Consider the following 24,198-nt stretch of genomic DNA (forward strand, 5'->3'; position numbering starts at 1 on the left):
AGCAGACAGCTGTGAGATGGTATTATCAGTCTGTGAAGGTCCAGGGTTATTCGCGGCCTAAAAATACCAGCTTGCAGGCACGCCAGAATTGGCGCATCACATTAGAGAGCATGGAGTTAATGTCAGCTGTGAATTGCCCCAAAACACAGATGACATCAAGCCCTGGTGTTAGTAATAGAGATGCGTCTTATCACCTGACACCCCCATTACTAACTCAGTAATAAAAAGTAAAAAACACACAAAAAAAATAAAAAACCCTTGACACTTTCCCTGGTTCATTGATTTTAGAAAAAAAAAAAAAAACAAGCCCATGCAGGTCTGAGGTAGCCCAGGGAATCTGACATAGTGCACAAATGGAAACTTAGAAATTTAGATTTTAACCCCATACCTCAACATACTCACTATAGAACGTATAAATATATCTGGTGGATGGCATGGACACAAAAGCAGTGTTCATGCAGGCGCCATGTCAGCTGTAATGTATTCTAGCTGTTAAACCCCTTGGATGCATGGTCGGCAATGTCTGTAGCATCTAAGATGTTTGACATAGTAAGTAGTGCCCCATTATATTTTTTTAAAAAAAGGCTCTTAACATGGGGACACAAATATGATTTTTCTTAATGTCACACCGTAGGCCTTGAAGACCCCAAATAGGTGGAAAGCTAAGAGGTTGTCTCACAAAAGTAACCCGTGTCCATAAAAGGCCTCCTGAGAATGGATTCTCCTATGACAATCCTCCATCAGCCAGAATGGAGAGCTGTTCTGGATGACTCAAGTTATCCTTGTATTATATAAAAGCTGCGGTCCCACGGCCGTATATTCCCTGGAGACAAAATCGGGCGTTTATGCTAATGACACTCGGATTAACTCTATCAGAAGTTTTACACAAACCCATAGACTTGTATAGTGCATGTGATCTGAATATCGGAGCCATTCGCAGCATGCAGTGCTTCTTTCTCATGTGATACTGTGACTGGCCCTCTGACATCAATGATTATAAAAGGACAGGCGCTGCCCAGCTCGGCACACTGACGCCACTGCACAGCTCTGTGATACTTTGTATTGGAGGGAGAGCGTGCTTGTCTAGGCCTGTGTGTGTGCACAGTATAATGAATCAGAGGAGTGTAGTGGTGATACTGAGCCATCATACTAACAGCCCTTCTAAGGCTAGGTTCCCATTGCGTTAATGGGATAGCGCTAACGGACAGCGTTGCACTGCGTCCGTTAGCGCTCCCATTGCCGGCAATGTTAGAGCGCATTGCTAGCGCGTGTCATTTTCGGCACGCACTAGCGATGTGCCGGTCTTTTGTAGCGCGCCTCGGACGCTGCTTGCAGCGTCCGCGGCGCGCCAGAGGTCCGTTCCCCGCTCTCGCAGATCGGGGATCTGCGAGAGCGGGGACGTTAACGCGACCCCTGAACGCGGCCCCGAAAAAGACATTGCGTTAGCGCAATCCGCTAGCGCTCGCGCTAAACGGATTGCACTAACGCAATCTGAACCTAGCCTTAGGGATAATTGTTAGTTTTGCTGTTTGTATCACATACAATTTAGCCTAGGGAGGGAGAGAGTCGCAGGAGCAGGGAGAGAGACAATCTCCAGTCTGGGCAGAAAAATATTAAATATATTTCGATCCATCAAGTATTACTTGCTTTAAGGTTCTTTTTTTGTGTTATATAACACACTCGAAAATCGTTGAAACATCTTCCTGGGAAATATTTCTCAACCATACACTATTCCGTAGTGTGGAGTACATTTCTGTGATCTCTAAAACTGAGAAAAAGCTCTTAAAAAATTTGTAGGCTTCCATTTGTCAGCCATTTGCTGGGTTACATTTGTCAGCCAAACAGTATTACGTGTTTTTGAGAACTGTGATGAAACCAGATTGTATCTTAATTTCCCAGACAACCATGTTTTTGCAAACCAAAAGAACTGGCTTTTTATCTGTATATTGGCTTGTGAATTTAAGTGTTTATGTCTGGTGGGTCAAGAAGACAGACTTGCCAACTGATATACTATCTAACATACTGTGTAAGGGTACTGTCACACTCTGCAACTTTCCAACGATCACAACCAGCGATACGACCTGGCCGTGATCGTTGGAAAGTCGTTGTGTGGTCGCTGGGGAGCTGTCACAGACCGCTCTCCAGCGACCAACGATGCCGAAGGCCCCGGGTAACCAGGGTAAACATCGGGTTGCTAAGCACAGCGCCTAGTAACCCGATGTTTACCCTGGTTACCAGTGTAAAATGTAAAATAACAAACAGTACATACTCACATTCGCGTCCGCTGCCCTGCACTGACTGAGCGCCGGCCGTAACAGCAGAGCGGTGACGTCACCGCTGTGCTCTGCTCTTACTTTACGGCCGGCAGTCAGTCAGAGCGGGAAGCAGACGGCAAGGGACCTGACGGACACCGGAATGTGAGTATGTAGTGGTTTTTTTTTTTACGATGGTAACCAGGGTAAACATCGGGTTACTAAGCGCGGCCCTGCGCTTAGTAACCCGATGTTTACCCTGGTTACAAGCGAACGCATCGTTGGATCGGTGTCACACACACCGATCCAACGATGACAGCGAGAGATCCAGCGACGAAAGAAAGTTCCAAACGATCTGCTACGACGTACGATTCTCAGCAGGATCCCTGCTGCGTGTCAGACACAGCGATATCGTATGGATATCGCTGGAACGTCACGGATCGTACCGTCGTAGCGACAAAAGTGCCACTGTGTGACGGTACCCTAAGGGTACCGTCACACAGTGGCATTTTTATCGCTACGACGGCACGATTCGTGACGTTCTAGCGATATCGTTACGATCTCGCAGTGTCTGACACGCTACTGCGATCAGACACCCTGCTGAGAATCGTACGTCGTAGCAGATCGTTTGAAACTTTCTTTTGTCGCTGGATCTCCCGCTGTCATCGCTGGATCGTTGTGTGTGACAGCGATCCAGCGATGCGTTCGCTTGTAACCAGGGTAAACATCGGGTTACTAAGCACAGGGCCGCGCTTAGTAACCCGATGTTTACCCTGGTTACCAGCGTAAAAGTAAAAAAAAAAAAACCGTACATACTCACCATCTGATGTCCGTCAGGTCCCTTGCCGTCTGCTTCCCGCTCTGACTGTCTGCCGGCCGGAAAGTGAGAGCAGATCACAGCGGTGACGTCACTGCTGCGCTCTGCTCTCACTGTACAGCGGCACTCAGTCAGAGCAGGAAGCAGACGACAAGGGACCTGACGGACATCAGATGGTGAGTATGTACGGTTTTTTTTTTTTTACTTTTACGCTGGTAACCACGGTAAACATCGGGTTACTAAGCGCGGCCCTGCGCTTAGTAACCCGATGTTTACCCTGGTTACCAGCGAACCTCAGCATCGTTGGTCGCTGGAGAGCGGTCTGTGTGACAGCTCCCCAGCGACCACACAACGACTTACCAACGATCACGGCCAGGTCGTATCGCAGGTCGTGATCGTTGGTAAATCGTATAGTGAGACGGTACCCTAAGTCTGTAATAGTGACTGTACATAGAGTGTGTTAAGGCCCCGTCTCACACAGCGACGCTGCAGCGATACAGACAACGATGCTGATCGCTGCAGCGTCGCTGTGGAGCTGTCACACAGACAGCTCTCTCCAGCGACCAACGATCAGGGGAACGACTTCGGCATCGTTGAAACTGTCATCAACGATGCCGAAGTCCCCCTGCAGCACCCGGTAACCAGGGTAAACATCGGGTTACTAAGCGCAGGGCCGCGCTTAGTAACCCGATGTTTACCCTGGTTACCAAAAAAAACAAACAGTACATACTCGCCTTTCGGTGTCCAGGTCCCTTGTCTGCTTCCTGCTCTGACAGTGCCGCTGTACACTGAGAGCAGAGCGCAGCGGTGACGTCACTGCTGTGATCTGCTCTCACTTTCCGGCCGGCAGTCAGAGCAGGAAGCGGACGGCAAGGGACCTGGACACCGAAAGGCGAGTATGTACTGTTTGTTTTTTTGGTAACCAGGGTAAACATCGGGTTACTAAGCGCGGCCCTGCGCTTAGTAACCCGATGTTTACCCTGGTTACCAGTGAAGACATCGCTGGATCGGTGTCACACACACCGATTCAGCGATGTCAGCGGGGCCTCAACGACCAAAAAAAGGTCCAGGCCATTCCGACACGACCAGCGATCTCGCAGCAGGGGCCTGATCGCTGGTACGTGTCACACATAGCGAGATCGCTATGGAGGTCGCTGTTGCGTCACAAAACTTGTGACTCAGCAGCGATCTCGCTAGCGATCTCGCTATGTGAGACGGGGCCTTAAAGCTTTGTTTATTGATGTGTGCTGATATGCTAATAGGGCTACCTTGATCCCATCACCATTGTTTACCTTATCTTGATGTTGGACTGAAGGACCCCGGGTAATTCTAAAAATAGCTTACATGCCTTGGGTATAAAAAGACTCAGAGATCACATCCTGGGAGACTGAAGTAACACAGAGCTATCAGCCAGACATTCTGCAAACCACCCGACAAGAGAAAGGACTGCAGCCAATTCATCATGGCACCATCACGAGGGACACTGATCTATGATTCTATAGGAAACAACCCGGGGTTTTTTGGCTCCGGTTGGAAAGACACAGATCTGATCCAGTGACCATCTCTGAACCATGGATATGTTTGGAGAAAGCCAGGGTTGGGACCCGCTGGTCGCCTGGTTCCATGGAGATGGTCAGATAAGCCAGGTGGTGACTCTCGTGTCAACTGGCTTTGGACCTTGTATGGACTCTATGGACAGTTCTTGGTCATCTCCCTATGCTTGTCGTTACCCCTTCTCTGTGCGTGCATCCACAGATAGAGTAGCGACCCTGGGAGCTCTGACATAACATCTACCATTATCTCGGCGAGTCAGCGGAAGGGTGAGGCCCTGTAATGTGCACCATCTTGGGGTAATTGGTGGGATTGTTGTTTGTTATTGTGTGTTGTGGTTCAATAAAGTATTGCCACACTGTTTTACCTTAACCCTGTGTTGTCTGTGTAGTGTATTGCCCACTGGGAGATAGAGCGGGCGTTCAATGGTATGAGCCGTGGTCCATGCAGTCTTGCTAAAGACAGCTGGGCCAACAGACGAGAGCACCCACTGACCCCGTTTCTCCACAAGAACATTTCATTGCCCTCAAGTAACTTGCTCAAAATTTTATCTTTATTATATTGATCATCCAAGACTACTCCGTGGTCTGGAGTAATTTTTCTTACTATAAAAGCCTAAAAAAAAACTTGTTTCAAAACTGTATTAGTATTATATTGCCAACCCACAAGTTATTCTGTCGTCTGGAGTCCATTTTGTTGGTATATAAGCCTAAAAAAACTTGATCAAAATTTTATATTGCTCATCCATAGACTATTCTGTAGTCTGGAGTACATTTCATTGGTATATAACCCTCAAAAAAAATCTTCAAAAACTTAGGCTGTGTGCACATGGTGCAGATTTGATGCATTTTTGTCAAGTTTTTTTGTGTGACAAAACCTGTTTCCAGGAAAGTGAAGGAGAAACCTGACATGTCATGCACACGTTGAGTATTTTTGACTTGCAGATCCGCTGCATGTCAATTCTCTATGCCTTTTTGCCATTTTTAACCATTGACTTCACTGCAATCAGTAACGCAGGCAAAAACGCGCATTTTTGCAGCTGTGTTTTTTCCTGCAGAAGTTTTACTCAACATGTGCACATACTCTTATCAGCATTATATTGCTCACCCATAGACTATTTTGTGGTCTGGAATAAATTTCCCTGGTATATAACCCTCAACTATGCATAGCCTGTATGAGTCTACCACTACATGACAATTTGAACAGAATGTGTATGAGGCCTCCTTTATGTGTTATACAGGGTGTATGCGAGTCCCTCATTTTTAGCAGTTGCTTCCTTCATAAATTACACTAAAATTTCCTATTTTTTCATTTAAAAAAATCGCTTTTGGTTTACTCAAATTATATATTTTATAAATCCTTTTTAAATTTTGCCTTGCATACAAGTCATTATACAGGAATAAATGTTTAACATTTTTCCAATAAAATGCAATTTCTCATTGTTTTGGAATGTTTTATTATCAGTCTTTAATTTATTTTTCATTTCATAAATCAATAGTATACCGAAAATTAGCAACTCTGTAATATATCTTACCAGAGAAATCTGCTTCTTTCTCCTCCTGGACTGATCTTTCATTTTCAACTAATTGTAAAATCTGTATTCAGTGAAAACAGGTTTCCCATTCCAGAGCTAGGAGATGGCAGTCGGTGCTTTTAAAACTCTATGGAGGAGGGAAGCGCTATAGGCAGACCCATATTGTGCTGCAAGTTCTGAAACAGTTACAGTTCTCCATAGAACTTCATAAGCACCAACTGTCATCTATCTCAGTAATGGGGAAATCTGTAGTCACTGAAGACGCATTATATCTATGAACTGAGCGTGAATGATCAGTTCAGGATGAGAGATTTCTCTGATAAGATATACAGTATTAGAATGTTGCTTATTTTCATATATGCTATTGATTTATGTAAAAATATTAAAACGACGGTTACTCCCTAAAGAGAATCTTTCACCTGATATTAGGTAAAAAAAAAAAAAAAAGTGCAGTATTATTTACAGACTTCCAAGAATTGACTGGTTGGCAACACTGCTGGGCCTACTGAAGTCACCCATCCCCGACATTTGTGCTCCCGTGAAGCTCGGCCTGGGCCATTTCTTCTTTTTACTGCAATACTGAAGTTCTGAAGTATGACAAGCAAGTGATCGCAGGTGTAGGTGCTTAAAAAAGTTAAGTAAAACTCAAAAAAAAAAAAAAAATAAATAAATTTTTTTAAAATCTAAAATGTTTTGAAGGTTTCCAGGTCAAAAATAATGAAAAACCCTACATATTTATTATCACTCCGTCCATAAAAGACAGATCTATAAAAAGTAAATTTAAACATGAGGTTAAAGGAAAGAAGAATCAAAATGAGAGAATTATTGTTTTTTGGTTTCATCTTCCTCTCCCCCCTCAAAAAACCCGTAAAATCAAGACATTGTATGTGCCCGAAAAAGGTATAAACAAAAAAGATCCAAATAAAAAAAGCCCTTTATTATAGTTGAGGGATGGGGGTGACAGCTGGAGCCCCTGTGGTCTGGAGAAAAGGGTCAAGAGTCAGCGTATTTGCTATGGCTGGAGCATTACGCCTCAAGTCAGTGAAGATGGCAGGTGAGGACTGGCTGGGTGGCGGGCTGCCCCTGTGGGGACGGGCCGGGTGGCGGGCTGCCCCTGTGGGGACGGGCCGGGTGGCGGGCTGCCCCTGTGGGGACGGGCCGGGTGGCGGGCTGCCCCTGTGGGGACGGGCCGGGTGGAGGGCTGCCCCTGTGGGGACGGGCCGGGGGGCGGGCTGCCCCTGTGGGGACGGGACGGGGGGCGGGCTGCCCCTGTGAGGACGGGACGGGGGGCGGGCTGCCCCTGTGAGGACGGGACGGGGGGCGGGCTGCCCCTGTGAGGACGGGACGGGGGGCGGGCTGCCCCTGTGAGGACGGGACGGGGGGCGGGCTGCCCCTGTGAGGACGGGACGGGGGGCGGGCTGCCCCTGTGAGGACGGGACGGGGGGCGGGCTGCCCCTGTGAGGACGGGACGGGGGGCGGGCTGCCCCTGTGAGGACGGGACGGGGGGCGGGCTGCCCCTGTGAGGACGGGACGGGGGGCGGGCTGCCCCTGTGAGGACGGGACGGGGGGCGGGCTGCCCCTGTGAGGACGGGGCGGGGGGCGGGCTGCCCCTGTGAGGACGGGACGGGGGGCGGGCTGCCCCTGTGAGGACGGGGCGGGCTGCCCCTGTGAGGACGGGGCGGGGGGCGGGCTGCCCCTGTGAGGACGGGGCGGGGGGCGGGCTGCCCCTGTGAGGACGGGGCGGGGGGCGGGCTGCCCCTGTGAGGACGGGGCGGGGGGCGGGCTGCCCCTGTGAGGACGGGACGGGGGGCGGGCTGCCCCTGTGAGGACGGGACGGGGGGCGGGCTGCCCCTGTGAGGACGGGACGGGGGGCGGGCTGCCCCTGTGAGGACGGGACGGGGGGCGGGCTGCCCCTGTGAGGACGGGACGGGGGGCGGGCTGCCCCTGTGAGGACGGGACGGGGGGCGGGCTGCCCCTGTGAGGACGGGACGGGGGGCGGGCTGCCCCTGTGAGGACGGGACGGGGGGCGGGCTGCCCCTGTGAGGACGGGACGGGGGGCGGGCTGCCCCTGTGAGGACGGGACGGGGGGCGGGCTGCCCCTGTGAGGACGGGACGGGGGGCGGGCTGCCCCTGTGAGGACGGGACGGGGGGCGGGCTGCCCCTGTGAGGACGGGGCGGGGGGCGGGCTGCCCCTGTGAGGACGGGGCGGGGGGCGGGCTGCCCCTGTGAGGACGGGGCGGGGGGCGGGCTGCCCCTGTGAGGACGGGGCGGGGGGCGGGCTGCCCCTGTGAGGACGGGGCGGGGGGCGGGCTGCCCCTGTGAGGACGGGACGGGGGGCGGGCTGCCCCTGTGAGGACGGGACGGGGGGCGGGCTGCCCCTGTGAGGACGGGACGGGGGGCGGGCTGCCCCTGTGAGGACGGGACGGGGGGCGGGCTGCCCCTGTGAGGACGGGACGGGGGGCGGGCTGCCCCTGTGAGGACGGGACGGGGGGCGGGCTGCCCCTGTGAGGACGGGACGGGGGGCGGGCTGCCCCTGTGAGGACGGGACGGGGGGCGGGCTGCCCCTGTGAGGACGGGACGGGGGGCGGGCTGCCCCTGTGAGGACGGGACGGGGGGCGGGCTGCCCCTGTGAGGACGGGACGGGGGGCGGGCTGCCCCTGTGAGGACGGGACGGGGGGCGGGCTGCCCCTGTGAGGACGGGACGGGGGGCGGGCTGCCCCTGTGAGGACGGGACGGGGGGCGGGCTGCCCCTGTGAGGACGGGACGGGGGGCGGGCTGCCCCTGTGAGGACGGGACGGGGGGCGGGCTGCCCCTGTGAGGACGGGACGGGGGGCGGGCTGCCCCTGTGAGGACGGGACGGGGGGCGGGCTGCCCCTGTGAGGACGGGACGGGGGGCGGGCTGCCCCTGTGAGGACGGGACGGGGGGCGGGCTGCCCCTGTGAGGACGGGACGGGGGGCGGGCTGCCCCTGTGAGGACGGGACGGGGGGCGGGCTGCCCCTGTGAGGACGGGACGGGGGGCGGGCTGCCCCTGTGAGGACGGGACGGGGGCGGGCTGCCCCTGTGAGGACGGGACGGGGGGCGGGCTGCCCCTGTGAGGACGGGACGGGGGGCGGGCTGCCCCTGTGAGGACGGGACGGGGGGCGGGCTGCCCCTGTGAGGACGGGACGGGGGGCGGGCTGCCCCTGTGAGGACGGGACGGGGGGCGGGCTGCCCCTGTGAGGACGGGACGGGGGGCGGGCTGCCCCTGTGAGGACGGGACGGGGGGCGGGCTGCCCCTGTGAGGACGGGACGGGTGGCGGGCTGCCCCTGTGAGGACGGGTTGGGTGGCGGGCTGCCCCTGTGAGGACGGGTTGGGTGGCGGGCTGCCCCTGTGAGGACGGGCCGGGTGGCGGGCTGCCCCTGTGAGGACGGGCTGCCCCTGTGAGGACGGGTTGGGTGGCGGGCTGCCCCTGTGAGGACGGGTTGGGTGGCGGGCTGCCCCTGTGAGGACGGGTTGGGTGGCGGGCTGCCCCTGTGAGGACGGGTTGGGTGGCGGGCTGCCCCTGTGAGGACGGGTTGGGTGGCGGGCTGCCCCTGTGAGGACGGGTTGGGTGGCGGGCTGCCCCTGTGAGGACGGGTTGGGTGGCGGGCTGCCCCTGTGAGGACGGGTTGGGTGGCGGGCTGCCCCTGTGAGGACGGGTTGGGTGGCGGGCTGCCCCTGTGAGGACGGGCCGGGTGGCGGGCTGCCCCTGTGAGGACGGGCGGCGGGCTGCCCCTGTGAGGACGGGTTGGGTGGCGGGCTGCCCCTGTGAGGACGGGCCGGGTGGAGGGCTGCCCGTGAGGACGGGCCGGGTGGAGGGCTGCCCCTGTGAGGACGGGCCGGGTGGAGGGCTGCCCCTGTGAGGACGGGCCGGGTGGAGGGCTGCCCCTGTGAGGACGGGCCGGGTGGCGAGCAGCCCCTGTGAGGACGGGCCGGGTGGCGAGCAGCCCGTGAGGACGGGCCGGGTGGCGGGCTGCCCCTGTGAGGACGGGCTGCCCCTGTGAGGACGGGCCGGGTGGAGGGTTGCCCCTGTGAGGACGGGCCGGGTGGCGAGCAGCCCCTGTGAGGACGGGCCGGGTGGCGAGCAGCCCCTGTGAGGACGGGCCGGGTGGCGAGCAGCCCCTGTGAGGACGGGCCGGGTGGCGAGCAGCCCCTGTGAGGACGGGCCGGGTGGCGAGCAGCCCCTGTGAGGACGGGCCGGGTGGCGAGCAGCCCCTGTGAGGACGGGCCTGGTGGCGAGCAGCCCCTGTGAGGACGGGCCGGGTGGCGAGCAGCCCCTGTGAGGACGGGCCGGGTGGCGAGCAGCCCCTGTGAGGACGGGCCGGGTGGCGAGCAGCCCCTGTGAGGACGGGCCGGGTGGCGAGCAGCCCCTGTGAGGACGGGCCGGGTGGCGAGCAGCCCCTGTGAGGACGGGCCGGGTGGCGAGCAGCCCCTGTGAGGACGGGCCGGGTGGCGAGCAGCCCCTGTGAGGACGGGCCGGGTGGCGAGCAGCCCCTGTGAGGATGGGCCGGGTGGCGAGCAGCCCCTGTGAGGACGGGCCGGGTGGCGAGCAGCCCCTGTTGTGGCGGGCTGACCCTGTGAGGACGGGCCGGGTGGCGGGCTGACCCTGTGAGGACGGGCCGGGTGGCGGGCTGACCCTGTGAGGACGGGCCGGGTGGCGGGCTGACCCTGTGAGGACGGGCCGGGTGGCGGGCTGACCCTGTGAGGACGGGCCGGGTGGCGGGCTGACCCTGTGAGGACGGGCCGGGTGGCGAGCTGCCCCTGTGAGGACGGGTCGGGTGGCGGGCTGCCCCTGTGAGGACGGGCTGGGTGGCGGGCTGCCCCTGTGAGGACGGGCTGGGTGGCGGGCTGCCCCTGTGAGGACGGCCCGGGTGGAGGGCTGCCCCTGTGAGGACTAGCTGGGTGGCGGGCTGCCCCTGTGAGGACTAGCTGGGTGGAGGGCTGCCCCTGTGAGGACGGGCTGGGTGGCGGGCTGCCCCTGTGAGGACTAGCTGGGTGGAGGGCTGCCCCTGTGAGGACGGGCTGGGTGGAGGGCTGCCCCTGTGAGGACGGGACGGGTGGAGGGCTGCCCCTGTGAGGACGGGACGGGTGGAGGGCTGCCCCTGTGAGGACGGGCTGGGTGGCGGGCTGCCCCTGTGAGGACTAGCTGGGTGGAGGGCTGCCCCTGTGAGGACTGGCTGGGTGGAGGGCTGCCCCTGTGAGGACGGCCCGGGTGGAGGGCTGCCCCTGTGAGGACGGCCCGGGTGGAGGGCTGCCCCTGTGAGGACGGCCCGGGTGGAGGGCTGCCCCTGTGAGGACTAGCTGGGTGGCGGGCTGTCCCTGTGAGGACTAGCTGGGTGGAGGGCTGCCCCTGTGAGGACGGGCTGGGTGGCGGGCTGCCCCTGTGAGGACTGGCCGGGTGGCGGGCTGCCCCTGTGAGGACGGGCCGGGTGGCGGGCTGCCCCTGTGAGGACGGGCTGCCCCTGTGAGGATGGGTTGGGTGGCGGGCTGCCCCTGTGAGGACGGGTTGGGTGGCGGGCTGCCCCTGTGAGGACGGGTTGGGTGGCGGGCTGCCCCTGTGAGGACGGGTTGGGTGGCGGGCTGCCCCTGTGAGGACGGGTTGGGTGGCGGGCTGCCCCTGTGAGGACGGGCCGGGTGGCGGGCTGCCCCTGTGAGGACGGGCTGCCCCTGTGAGGACGGGTTGGGTGGCGGGCTGCCCCTGTGAGGACGGGTTGGGTGGCGGGCTGCCCCTGTGAGGACGGGTTGGGTGGCGGGCTGCCCCTGTGAGGACGGGTTGGGTGGCGGGCTGCCCCTGTGAGGACGGGCCGGGTGGAGGGCTGCCCCTGTGAGGACGGGCGGCGGGCTGCCCCTGTGAGGACGGGTTGGGTGGCGGGCTGCCCCTGTGAGGACGGGCCGGGTGGACGGCTGCCCCTGTGAGGACGGGCCGGGTGGACGGCTGCCCCTGTGAGGACGGGCCGGGTGGCGAGCAGCCCCTGTGAGGACGGGCCGGGTGGCGAGCAGCCCCTGTGAGGACGGGCCGGGTGGCGAGCAGCCCCTGTGAGGACGGGCCGGGTGGCGAGCAGCCCCTGTGAGGACGGGCCGGGTGGCGGGCTGCCCCTGTGAGGACGGGCTGCCCCTGTGAGGACGGGTTGGGTGGCGGGCTGCCCCTGTGAGGACGGGCCGGGTGGAGGGCTGCACCTGTGAGGACGGGCCGGGTGGAGGGCTGCCCCTGTGAGGACCGGCCGGGTGGAGGGCTGCCCCTGTGAGGACCGGCCGGGTGGAGGGCTGCCCCTGTGAGGACCGGCCGGGTGGAGGGCTGCCCCTGTGAGGACCGGCCGGGTGGAGGGCTGCCCCTGTGAGGACCGGCCGGGTGGAGGGCTGCCCCTGTGAGGACCGGCCGGGTGGAGGGCTGCCCCTGTGAGGACCGGCCGGGTGGAGGGCTGCCCCTGTGAGGACCGGCCGGGTGGAGGGCTGCCCCTGTGAGGACCGGCCGGGTGGAGGGCTGCCCCTGTGAGGACCGGCCGGGTGGAGGGCTGCCCCTGTGAGGACCGGCCGGGTGGAGGGCTGCCCCTGTGAGGACCGGCCGGGTGGAGGGCTGCCCCTGTGAGGACCGGCCGGGTGGAGGGCTGCCCCTGTGAGGACCGGCCGGGTGGAGGGCTGCCCCTGTGAGGACCGGCCGGGTGGAGGGCTGCCCCTGTGAGGACCGGCCGGGTGGAGGGCTGCCCCTGTGAGGACCGGCCGGGTGGAGGGCTGCCCCTGTGAGGACCGGCCGGGTGGAGGGCTGCCCCTGTGAGGACCGGCCGGGTGGAGGGCTGCCCCTGTGAGGACCGGCCGGGTGGAGGGCTGCCCCTGTGAGGACGGGACGGGTGGCGGGCTGCCCCTGTGAGGACGGGACGGGTGGAGGGCTGCCCCTGTGAGGACGGGACGGGTGGAGGGCTGCCCCTGTGAGGACTGGCTGGGTGGCGGGCTGCCCCTGTGAGGACGGCCCAGGTGGAGGGCTGCCCCTGTGAGGACTGGCTGGGTGGAGGGCTGCCCCTGTGAGGACGGGCTGGGTGGAGGGCTGCCCCTGTGAGGACGGGACGGGTGGAGGGCTGCCCCTGTGAGGACGGGCTGGGTGGCGGGCTGCCCCTGTGAGGACTGGCTGGGTGGAGGGCTGCCCCTGTGAGGACGGGACGGGTGGAGGGCTGCCCCTGTGAGGATGGGCTGGGTGGAGGGCTGCCCCTGTGAGGACTGGCTGGGTGGAGGGCTGCCCCTGTGAGGACGGGCTGGGTGGAGGGCTGCCCCTGTGAGGACGGGACGGGTGGAGGGCTGCCCCTGTGAGGACGGGCTGGGTGGCGGGCTGCCCCTGTGAGGACTAGCTGGGTGGAGGGCTGCCCCTGTGAGGACTGGCTGGGTGGAGGGCTGCCCCTGTGAGGACGGGACGGGTGGAGGGCTGCCCCTGTGAGGACGGGCTGGGTGGCGGGCTGCCCCTGTGAGGACTAGCTGGGTGGAGGGCTGCCCCTGTGAGGACTGGCTGGGTGGAGGGCTGCCCCTGTGAGGACGGGCTGGGTGGCGGGCTGCCCCTGTGAGGACGGCCCGGGTGGAGGGCTGCCCCTGTGAGGACGGCCTGGGTGGAGGGCTGCCCCTGTGAGGACGGCCCGGGTGGAGGGCTGCCCCTGTGAGGACGGCCCGGGTGGAGGGCTGCCCCTGTGAGGACGGCCCGGGTGGAGGGCTGCCCCTGTGAGGACGGCCCGGGTGGAGGGCTGCCCCTGTGAGGACGGCCCGGGTGGAGGGCTGCCCCTGTGAGGACTAGCTGGGTGGCGGGCTGTCCCTGTGAGGACTAGCTGGGTGGAGGGCTGCCCCTGTGAGGACTAGCTGGGTGGCGGGCTGTCCCTGTGAGGACTAGCTGGGTGGAGGGCTGCCCCTGTGAGGACTGGCTGGGTGGCGGGCTGCCCCTGTGAGGACGGGCTGGGTGGCGGGCTGCCCCTGTGAGGACTGGCTGGGTGGCGGGCTGCCCCTGTGAGGACGGCCCGGGTGGAGGGCTGCCCCTGTGAGGACTGGCTGGGTGGAGGGCTGCCCCTGTGAGGACGGGCTGGGTGGAGGGCTGCCCCTGTGAGGACGGGACGGGTGGAGGGCTGCCCCTGTGAGGACCGGCCGGGTGGAGGGCTGCCCCTGTGAGGACCGGCCGGGTGGAGGGCTGCCCCTGTGAGGACCGGCCGGGTGGAGGGCTGCCCCTGTGAGGACCGGCCGGGTGGAGGGCTGCCCCTGTGAGGACCGGCCGGGTGGAGGGCTGCCCCTGTGAGGACCGGCCGGGTGGAGGGCTGCCCCTGTGAGGACGGGACGGGTGGCGGGCTGCCCCTGTGAGGACGGGACGGGTGGAGGGCTGCCCCTGTGAGGACGGGCTGGGTGGCGGGCTGCCCCTGTGAGGACTGGCTGGGTGGCGGGCTGCCCCTGTGAGGACGGCCCGGGTGGAGGGCTGCCCCTGTGAGGACTAGCTGGGTGGCGGGCTGCCCCTGTGAGGACTAGCTGGGTGGAGGGCTGCCCCTGTGAGGACGGGCTGGGTGGCGGGCTGCCCCTGTGAGGACTAGCTGGGTGGAGGGCTGCCCCTGTGAGGACTGGCTGGGTGGAGGGCTGCCCCTGTGAGGACGGGACGGGTGGAGGGCTGCCCCTGTGAGGACGGGACGGGTGGAGGGCTGCCCCTGTGAGGACGGGCTGGGTGGCGGGCTGCCCCTGTGAGGACTAGCTGGGTGGAGGGCTGCCCCTGTGAGGACTGGCTGGGTGGAGGGCTGCCCCTGTGAGGACGGCCCGGGTGGAGGGCTGCCCCTGTGAGGACGGCCCGGGTGGAGGGCTGCCCCTGTGAGGACGGCCCGGGTGGAGGGCTGCCCCTGTGAGGACTAGCTGGGTGGCGGGCTGTCCCTGTGAGGACTAGCTGGGTGGAGGGCTGCCCCTGTGAGGACGGGCTGGGTGGCGGGCTGCCCCTGTGAGGACTGGCCGGGTGGCGGGCTGCCCCTGTGAGGACGGGCCGGGTGGCGGGCTGCCCCTGTGAGGACGGGCTGCCCCTGTGAGGATGGGTTGGGTGGCGGGCTGCCCCTGTGAGGACGGGTTGGGTGGCGGGCTGCCCCTGTGAGGACGGGTTGGGTGGCGGGCTGCCCCTGTGAGGACGGGTTGGGTGGCGGGCTGCCCCTGTGAGGACGGGTTGGGTGGCGGGCTGCCCCTGTGAGGACGGGCCGGGTGGCGGGCTGCCCCTGTGAGGACGGGCTGCCCCTGTGAGGACGGGTTGGGTGGCGGGCTGCCCCTGTGAGGACGGGTTGGGTGGCGGGCTGCCCCTGTGAGGACGGGTTGGGTGGCGGGCTGCCCCTGTGAGGACGGGTTGGGTGGCGGGCTGCCCCTGTGAGGACGGGTTGGGTGGCGGGCTGCCCCTGTGAGGACGGGCCGGGTGGAGGGCTGCCCCTGTGAGGACGGGCGGCGGGCTGCCCCTGTGAGGACGGGTTGGGTGGCGGGCTGCCCCTGTGAGGACGGGCCGGGTGGAGGGCTGCCCCTGTGAGGACGGGCCGGGTGGACGGCTGCCCCTGTGAGGACGGGCCGGGTGGCGAGCAGCCCCTGTGAGGACGGGCCGGGTGGCGAGCAGCCCCTGTGAGGACGGGCCGGGTGGCGAGCAGCCCCTGTGAGGACGGGCCGGGTGGCGAGCAGCCCCTGTGAGGACGGGCCGGGTGGCGGGCTGCCCCTGTGAGGACGGGCTGCCCCTGTGAGGACGGGTTGGGTGGCGGGCTGCCCCTGTGAGGACGGGCCGGGTGGAGGGCTGCACCTGTGAGGACGGGCCGGGTGGAGGGCTGCCCCTGTGAGGACCGGCCGGGTGGAGGGCTGCCCCTGTGAGGACCGGCCGGGTGGAGGGCTGCCCCTGTGAGGACCGGCCGGGTGGAGGGCTGCCCCTGTGAGGACCGGCCGGGTGGAGGGCTGCCCCTGTGAGGACCGGCCGGGTGGAGGGCTGCCCCTGTGAGGACCGGCCGGGTGGAGGGCTGCCCCTGTGAGGACCGGCCGGGTGGAGGGCTGCCCCTGTGAGGACCGGCCGGGTGGAGGGCTGCCCCTGTGAGGACCGGCCGGGTGGAGGGCTGCCCCTGTGAGGACCGGCCGGGTGGAGGGCTGCCCCTGTGAGGACCGGCCGGGTGGAGGGCTGCCCCTGTGAGGACCGGCCGGGTGGAGGGCTGCCCCTGTGAGGACCGGCCGGGTGGAGGGCTGCCCCTGTGAGGACCGGCCGGGTGGAGGGCTGCCCCTGTGAGGACCGGCCGGGTGGAGGGCTGCCCCTGTGAGGACCGGCCGGGTGGAGGGCTGCCCCTGTGAGGACCGGCCGGGTGGAGGGCTGCCCCTGTGAGGACCGGCCGGGTGGAGGGCTGCCCCTGTGAGGACCGGCCGGGTGGAGGGCTGCCCCTGTGAGGACGGGACGGGTGGCGGGCTGCCCCTGTGAGGACGGGACGGGTGGAGGGCTGCCCCTGTGAGGACGGGCTGGGTGGCGGGCTGCCCCTGTGAGGACTGGCTGGGTGGCGGGCTGCCCCTGTGAGGACGGCCCGGGTGGAGGGCTGCCCCTGTGAGGACTGGCTGGGTGGAGGGCTGCCCCTGTGAGGACGGGCTGGGTGGAGGGCTGCCCCTGTGAGGACGGGACGGGTGGAGGGCTGCCCCTGTGAGGACGGGCTGGGTGGCGGGCTGCCCCTGTGAGGACTGGCTGGGTGGAGGGCTGCCCCTGTGAGGACGGGACGGGTGGAGGGCTGCCCCTGTGAGGATGGGCTGGGTGGAGGGCTGCCCCTGTGAGGACTGGCTGGGTGGAGGGCTGCCCCTGTGAGGACGGGCTGGGTGGAGGGCTGCCCCTGTGAGGACGGGACGGGTGGAGGGCTGCCCCTGTGAGGACGGGCTGGGTGGCGGGCTGCCCCTGTGAGGACTAGCTGGGTGGAGGGCTGCCCCTGTGAGGACTGGCTGGGTGGAGGGCTGCCCCTGTGAGGACGGGACGGGTGGAGGGCTGCCCCTGTGAGGACGGGCTGGGTGGCGGGCTGCCCCTGTGAGGACTAGCTGGGTGGAGGGCTGCCCCTGTGAGGACTGGCTGGGTGGAGGGCTGCCCCTGTGAGGACGGGCTGGGTGGCGGGCTGCCCCTGTGAGGACGGCCCGGGTGGAGGGCTGCCCCTGTGAGGACGGCCCGGGTGGAGGGCTGCCCCTGTGAGGACGGCCCGGGTGGAGGGCTGCCCCTGTGAGGACTAGCTGGGTGGCGGGCTGTCCCTGTGAGGACTAGCTGGGTGGAGGGCTGCCCCTGTGAGGACTAGCTGGGTGGCGGGCTGTCCCTGTGAGGACTAGCTGGGTGGAGGGCTGCCCCTGTGAGGACGGGCTGGGTGGCGGGCTGCCCCTGTGAGGACTGGCTGGGTGGCGGGCTGCCCCTGTGAGGACGGCCCGGGTGGAGGGCTGCCCCTGTGAGGACTGGCTGGGTGGAGGGCTGCCCCTGTGAGGACGGGCTGGGTGGAGGGCTGCCCCTGTGAGGACGGGACGGGTGGAGGGCTGCCCCTGTGAGGACCGGCCGGGTGGAGGGCTGCCCCTGTGAGGACCGGCCGGGTGGAGGGCTGCCCCTGTGAGGACCGGCCGGGTGGAGGGCTGCCCCTGTGAGGACCGGCCGGGTGGAGGGCTGCCCCTGTGAGGACCGGCCGGGTGGAGGGCTGCCCCTGTGAGGACCGGCCGGGTGGAGGGCTGCCCCTGTGAGGACGGGACGGGTGGCGGGCTGCCCCTGTGAGGACGGGACGGGTGGAGGGCTGCCCCTGTGAGGACGGGCTGGGTGGCGGGCTGCCCCTGTGAGGACTGGCTGGGTGGCGGGCTGCCCCTGTGAGGACGGCCCGGGTGGAGGGCTGCCCCTGTGAGGACTGGCTGGGTGGAGGGCTGCCCCTGTGAGGACGGGCTGGGTGGAGGGCTGCCCCTGTGAGGACGGGACGGGTGGAGGGCTGCCCCTGTGAGGACGGGCTGGGTGGCGGGCTGCCCCTGTGAGGACTGGCTGGGTGGAGGGCTGCCCCTGTGAGGACGGGACGGGTGGAGGGCTGCCCCTGTGAGGATGGGCTGGGTGGAGGGCTGCCCCTGTGAGGACTGGCTGGGTGGAGGGCTGCCCCTGTGAGGACGGGCTGGGTGGAGGGCTGCCCCTGTGAGGACGGGCTGGGTGGAGGGCTGCCCCTGTGAGGACGGGCTGGGTGGAGGGCTGCCCCTGTGAGGACGGGACGGGTGGAGGGCTGCCCTGTGAGGACGGGCTGGGTGGCGGGCTGCCCCTGTGAGGACGGGCTGGATGGCGGGCTGCCCCTGTGAGGACGGGCTGGATGGCGGGCTGCCCCTGTAAGGACGGGACGGGTGGAGGGCTGCCCCTGTGAGGACGGGACGGGTGGCGGGCTGCCCCTGTGAGGACGGGCCGGGTGGAGGGCTACCCCTGTGAGGACGGGCCGGGTGGCGGGCTGCTGTCATACTCCCTGTCAGAAAAGTCTCTGTCTCACACGCGCACCTCACAGTGTATCCGGCGCACGGCATGCTGGGAACTGTAGTTTTTCTCAGCTATGTACTGAGCGTTGGGAACAAGTTGAAGGCGCTCGATAGGATCACGTGACGCCGGCAGCCGCGCCTACTGATGACGTAGCAGGTCGCTCGTTAGTGGCAGACTGTTACCGGCCGTGACATTGACGTGACAGGAATGAGCCGCCTGTGTGCACAGATCGGGCGTATCGCCTGGAGATGGGGCGCTTCTACCCGGGGCCGTCAGGTGGAATTACGGCGGCTCGTACACACGGGACCGCGGAGTCTGGCGTTCGCCAAGCAGCTTTTCCTGGGCTCCATTAATAAGGTAGGGACCTGGCAGCACCCCGGGCCCGGGGAGGGGAACGTGAGTCCCCATAGTAACCACTGCCAGTGGTTATAGACAGTGCGGCCACCAGCGGCTCCAGCACCACAGGGCGCTGGGCACAGACTTGTGAGGAGGATGGGAGTGGTAGTCTGTGCTGGATACAGGGAATAATCCGGAGGACGCAGTCATGTGATTCTCGACGCTGCAAAGTGTCACCGACTTCATCATCAGGAGAACAACAGCATAAAGTAATGTACAACTAGCCTCCCATCCTCCTCCCTGGGGCAGGATCCCCACCCATGGGTGCTGCAGCAGCTGGCACACCTTGTGCTCTGTGTCTTCCCTCTTTCTCGGCACAGAATTCTCACATTCAATCATTGGGATAAATGTTGGTTTCCTCATCACTGGGTAGGGTCTCAGTGCGGAGGACCCATCCATGGCCCCTCTATTGCCACCAGCTGAATCCTCGAGAGCATCGTCCACAGCTCGGACAGCGTCAACCCAAAATGTAAATAACCAAGATGATGAATGCAACAGAGGCAGCGGAGGGGCCGTGGCTGAGCCGAAGACCCTACTCACAGTCCTGCCCCAAAGCGCTAAGGAAGCCGAAAGTTATCATGAAGATTTAAGGAAAATCAGACTGCATAGTTTTCCTCTAAGGGTATGTGCACACGATGCAGATTTAGTGCAGAATTGGTGCAGATCTGCAGCCGATTTTTCTGCAGCAGAAACGCTGCAGATCCGCACTGTGATTTACAGTACAATGTAAATCAATGTGAAAAAAAAAAAGCTGTGCAGATGGTGCAGAAACATCTGCGCAGAAACTCTGCAGATTTCAAAGAAGTGCATGTCGCTTCTTTTGTGCAGTTCTGCAGCGTTTCTGCACCCCTCCATTATAGAAATAAAATCTGCACTAAAAACGCACCTGCGGATTCTGCCAGCAGATGCAGATTTAGTGCAGAAAATTCTGCACCACATTTCCTACGTGTGCACATAGCCTAAAGGTTTGTATTAAATCAGTGTGACAGCGCCATTGTCCCCATAGCTTGAGTTTTACATGTATATTCCTGCTGACAGGTTCTCCCTATCAGGACTTTCCCCATGGATAAGATGCCTGTGATCACCACAAGAGTGATTCACAAGACAGTGCTTTGGCAAGGTCGGCTATCTATGGCCACTGGACGGGAGCCCTGAGTATTGTCTCCCGGCATCCATGACTCTTCTTTTGATTAGCCGGACTGATTCGCTGTTATCATTGCTGCTTGATGCACATGGTGACATCACACCAGGCCGGATCATCAAAGAAGAGCTGCGGATGTTGGGAGGTAGGAGACGGTTTTCTGGGCTCCCCTCCAGTAGCCACAGATTCCTGACCTGGCTACTGGACTAAGTCCCTTGAGTCGATTCAGTCAGAAGAGTTGTTGGGTTCATTGTAAGGGTTTGTCCTAATGTATGCACCCTAAGGGTTCGTGCATATGGCTGTATTTTCAGTCCGAGTGCAACCTGAGGAAACAATGGAAGCAGTCGGACCAATGTTAGGCTACGTTCACATTAGCGTTGCGTCAGGCGCAGCCGCGGCGACGCATGCGTCATGCGCCCCTATATTTAACATGGGGGGCGCATGGACATGCGTTGCACTTGCGTTTTGTGACGCATGCGTCACTGTGGTGCATGCGTCAGGGCGCAGAGGACGCTGCATGTTGCAGTTTTTTCTGCTCCAAAAACCATGCAAAAGTGGTCGCATGCGTCACAAAACGCTGCGTTGTGCACGCGTTTACATTTGTGTTGTGCGTTGCGTCGCCGACGCTGCACCGCACAACGCAAATGTGAACGTAGCCTTAGTCTGTAGAGTTGTGCACATATTCAATTTTATCCTCGGACCGGCTCACTGCATGCCAGAGTTTGATACGAGTATTGGACTGCACTCAGCAATGCAAATTCATGAGTCTGTGGAAAACATCGGACTGCACTCAGATGACATCTGAGTGAAGTCCAATTTCCACAGACTGACAGAATGGAGAAGATGGAGACCTTTTTTTTTCTCCACTTTCTCCTCATCTGATAGAATGGAGCGCACTCTCTAGTGTCATTTGCATTCCCATTCTCTTGGATGAGAGAATGCACGGTCTTCTCCACCTAGCCTAACAATCAGCTGACCACTGCACGAGACCCCCAGCTACAGGTGACCTATAGTTTTCCATCTGGATCATACAGTACAATAGGCAGTAACGAGTAAACTAGTGAATTGATATTTTACAGATTATGATGTGTTGATTACTGATCTACAGCAGTGGTTCTGGTGATTTTGTATTTTTCCTGTGCAGCGCCCGGAGCTAAAATTATGAAATTAGAAGGTCCCAGCTGCAAAATTACTGGGGCCGCTTAATTGCAGCATTCAGTGAGGGTCCCTATCTATATAAGACCACTGTTGATGTAATCGTGGCATATCAGTATTTCACAACTGGCTTCCCTCTTCTTTGTGTTGGATGGCGGATAGGTCTGCAGCCCGAGATCGTGTGTCTAGGTGATGGGTGATGTCCGACGCTGCTCCCGTGTATGGCGGAGACCTTTCACACACTTTTGTGCCTCGCACGCCCGCTCCTTGGACTCCCTGTGCAGCTGTTGGTGTCGGCCGGGATATTTTGTTATTATCACATGTGAGATTTCTGCGTGCTTGATGGCTTATGCAGGTCACGGCCACCATGATCAGGAAAAGAGCAGTCATGTGCTGTGAGATTAATGACGGCTTGGTATGCCGGACGCCAGCACCCACCTGGACCGCTGGACTGGAACAGAATTAGGTGTTTTTCGATGTGTGAAATTCTCTGTTGTCATCTGCAGTGTCAGTAGTGGGGTCCTCCAGTGTGAGGGCCATGTCAGGTTACTGTGCCCACCCTTAACCCTACTATTGGTTTATGAGCTAGTACTTGTTAAGTGACACTGTGGTGCCTTGATTCGGATGCTACAGTGTTTGCCCAGGGTGTTTTGGTTATGTATTTTTCGGACTACAAGACGCACTTTCCCCCCCCCAAAAAAAGGGGGGAAAATAGGGGGTGCGTCTAATAGTCGTAATGCAGGCTGTAGTGGCGGCAGCAGAGGTGCGGTATGGCGTGCGCAGGGTCCCTTCCACAGGTGAGGTCGTCCGCAGCGGCCCGGAATGCAATGTGAACGGCAGAGCCGGGTTGATCACCGGTTTATCGGTGGCGGCGGCCATCTTCCTGAGGCCGCGTGTGCGCAGATGGAGTGCTCTGCTTCCCGGGTCTTCAGGAAAATGGCCGCGGGAGGCCGCATGTGCGCAGATGGAGATTGCGGCGGCCATTTTCCTGAAGCCGAGTTCGCAGATTTAGATCTCGGCTTCAGGAAAATGGCCGCCGCGATCTCCATCTGCGCACGCGCGGCCTCCCGCGGCCATTTTCCTGAAGCCCCGGGAAGCAGAGCACTCCATCTGCTTCTCATCTTTCAGGTTACATCGGCGGCATATCTACAGCATTACAGAATGCTGTTGATAAGCCCCTGATGCCGGTGGGCTTAGCGCACCTTCCATTTTGGGGGGGTGACAGGTTCCCTTTAAGAGGGAACAAAATGATGGTAGTGCTTCTTTAAAGCCAAAACTTGCAACATTTTAATGAAAGACAGTTGCATTTAAGAAAAAAATAGTAAATAAAAATATATTTGTCCGTAAAAGTTGACAATCCCTTTCAGAGTCATGTGGATGTGCCGGAATGATTTTTCTCCCCTTGTGTCCTAATGGTTGGGATACAGACAAGACTACTGAAAAAACTCATAATGGACAGATATGGAGATAAAGCGTAAAGAGGGGAAATTGTCTGTGTAGAGGTTGCAGCTTCAATTACTGGTTGAGAAGACCTGAGCAGGGCACATGGAAAAATCTGGGGTTCACTTTCCCCCATTCTTTCAAGAATTACAAAGTCTTTAGTATGTAAATTGCCTCTTCTGAGAAAAAGAGGACTTAACTCTATAGCGCCACCTATTGGAAGTAGCGATCCTACAAGTCACAATCAACTCTTTAACGAGTCGTGCAATATGACTTAGGATAAAAGCCAAATCAGTATCTCAATTCGCAGACATGGTGTTTCGGGCTGTTGGCCCTCGTCAGTGCGAAGCATGAGAACTTTAGTGATTTCTTCTTTCGATCTGTTGTTAGGGAAGGATCGGTGACCACCAGTATAAGGCTGCCGTCACACTAGCAGTATTTGGTCCGTATTTTCCATCAGTATTTTGTAAGCCAAAACCAGGAGTGGGTGATAAATGCAGAAGTGGGGCATATGTTTCTATTATACTTTTCCTCTATTTGCTCCACTCCTGGTTTTGGCTACAAATACTGATGGAAAATACTGACCAAATACTGCTAGTGTGACAGCAGTCTAACTGTCATGAGGACGTTATTAGTTGCCCCCCCCCACACACACACACACTATTCTAAATGAGGATACCAACAGAATTGGGCCGTTCAGTGGCTTTATCCTGCTGGTGTAAGGGCTAGAGCTCTTTACTGTTAACCCGTTATCACTCTGGTGTTATCCACAGGATGTTAGGAATGGATTAATCCATTATAGATTATTACATCCAGTGTCTGAGGGATATAGAGCATAAGGGGAGCTCTGAGCCCCTCCATCTGCAGCAGGAGGTCGTCACAATGCACAATCTATATGTCCAGTGTTTGTGAGCAAAGGGATGTGCCATACACTGATATACAAGGTATGAACATCCCCTGCGGCTATATGGATGCATTATTACTCAGAGACCCAGAATAGACCTAAGGGATTTGTAACCTGTTATATAAAATCCTCCAACTCTGCATTTTGCTGTATGGGGCTCAGTACTGTACTGTATCACAGAGGCATTCTCCCTTAGAGAGTGTCTGTAAAATGGCATCCGATGGAGCATGGCATAATGTTTCCCTATAAATTAGCCAGAAAACCCTTTTTCTGTCTCTGTATGGAACCAGAGATAAACGGTAGAGCCACAGAGAAGTCTCTGGACACCATGCATGTAGCTCCAAGTCGGAAGCAAATTATCAGCGTATCTTAGGAGATCTCAAAAGAGTACTATTATATTGCATAAATTATTCGCAAAATAGTAATGGTGGACACAACTCTGAATAGGTCAAAATTAGTACATTTTATTAGAATAAAAATACGATAAACATATAATACTAAAGCCTACAAAACCTCTAGTGTGAGGGACGGGAATGATGA

General features: G+C 60.6%; 1 protein-coding gene across 1 annotated transcript in view; it reads left to right on the top strand.

Annotated features, from left to right (window-relative positions):
- Positions 1 to 18,680: 18,680 nt before the first annotated feature.
- The window catches only part of ACAD9 (acyl-CoA dehydrogenase family member 9), a 39,468-nt gene continuing 33,950 nt past the window's right edge, over positions 18,681 to 24,198 (top strand). Inside the window, exon 1 of the mRNA XM_077277979.1 lies at positions 18,681 to 18,979. Coding sequence (XP_077134094.1) covers positions 18,830 to 18,979 — 150 coding nt within the window. The 5' untranslated portion in view covers positions 18,681 to 18,829. The remainder of the gene's footprint in view (positions 18,980 to 24,198) is intronic.

This window comes from Ranitomeya variabilis, chromosome 8, assembly GCF_051348905.1.
Source record: "Ranitomeya variabilis isolate aRanVar5 chromosome 8, aRanVar5.hap1, whole genome shotgun sequence".
Classification (NCBI taxonomy): Eukaryota; Metazoa; Chordata; class Amphibia; order Anura; family Dendrobatidae; genus Ranitomeya; species Ranitomeya variabilis.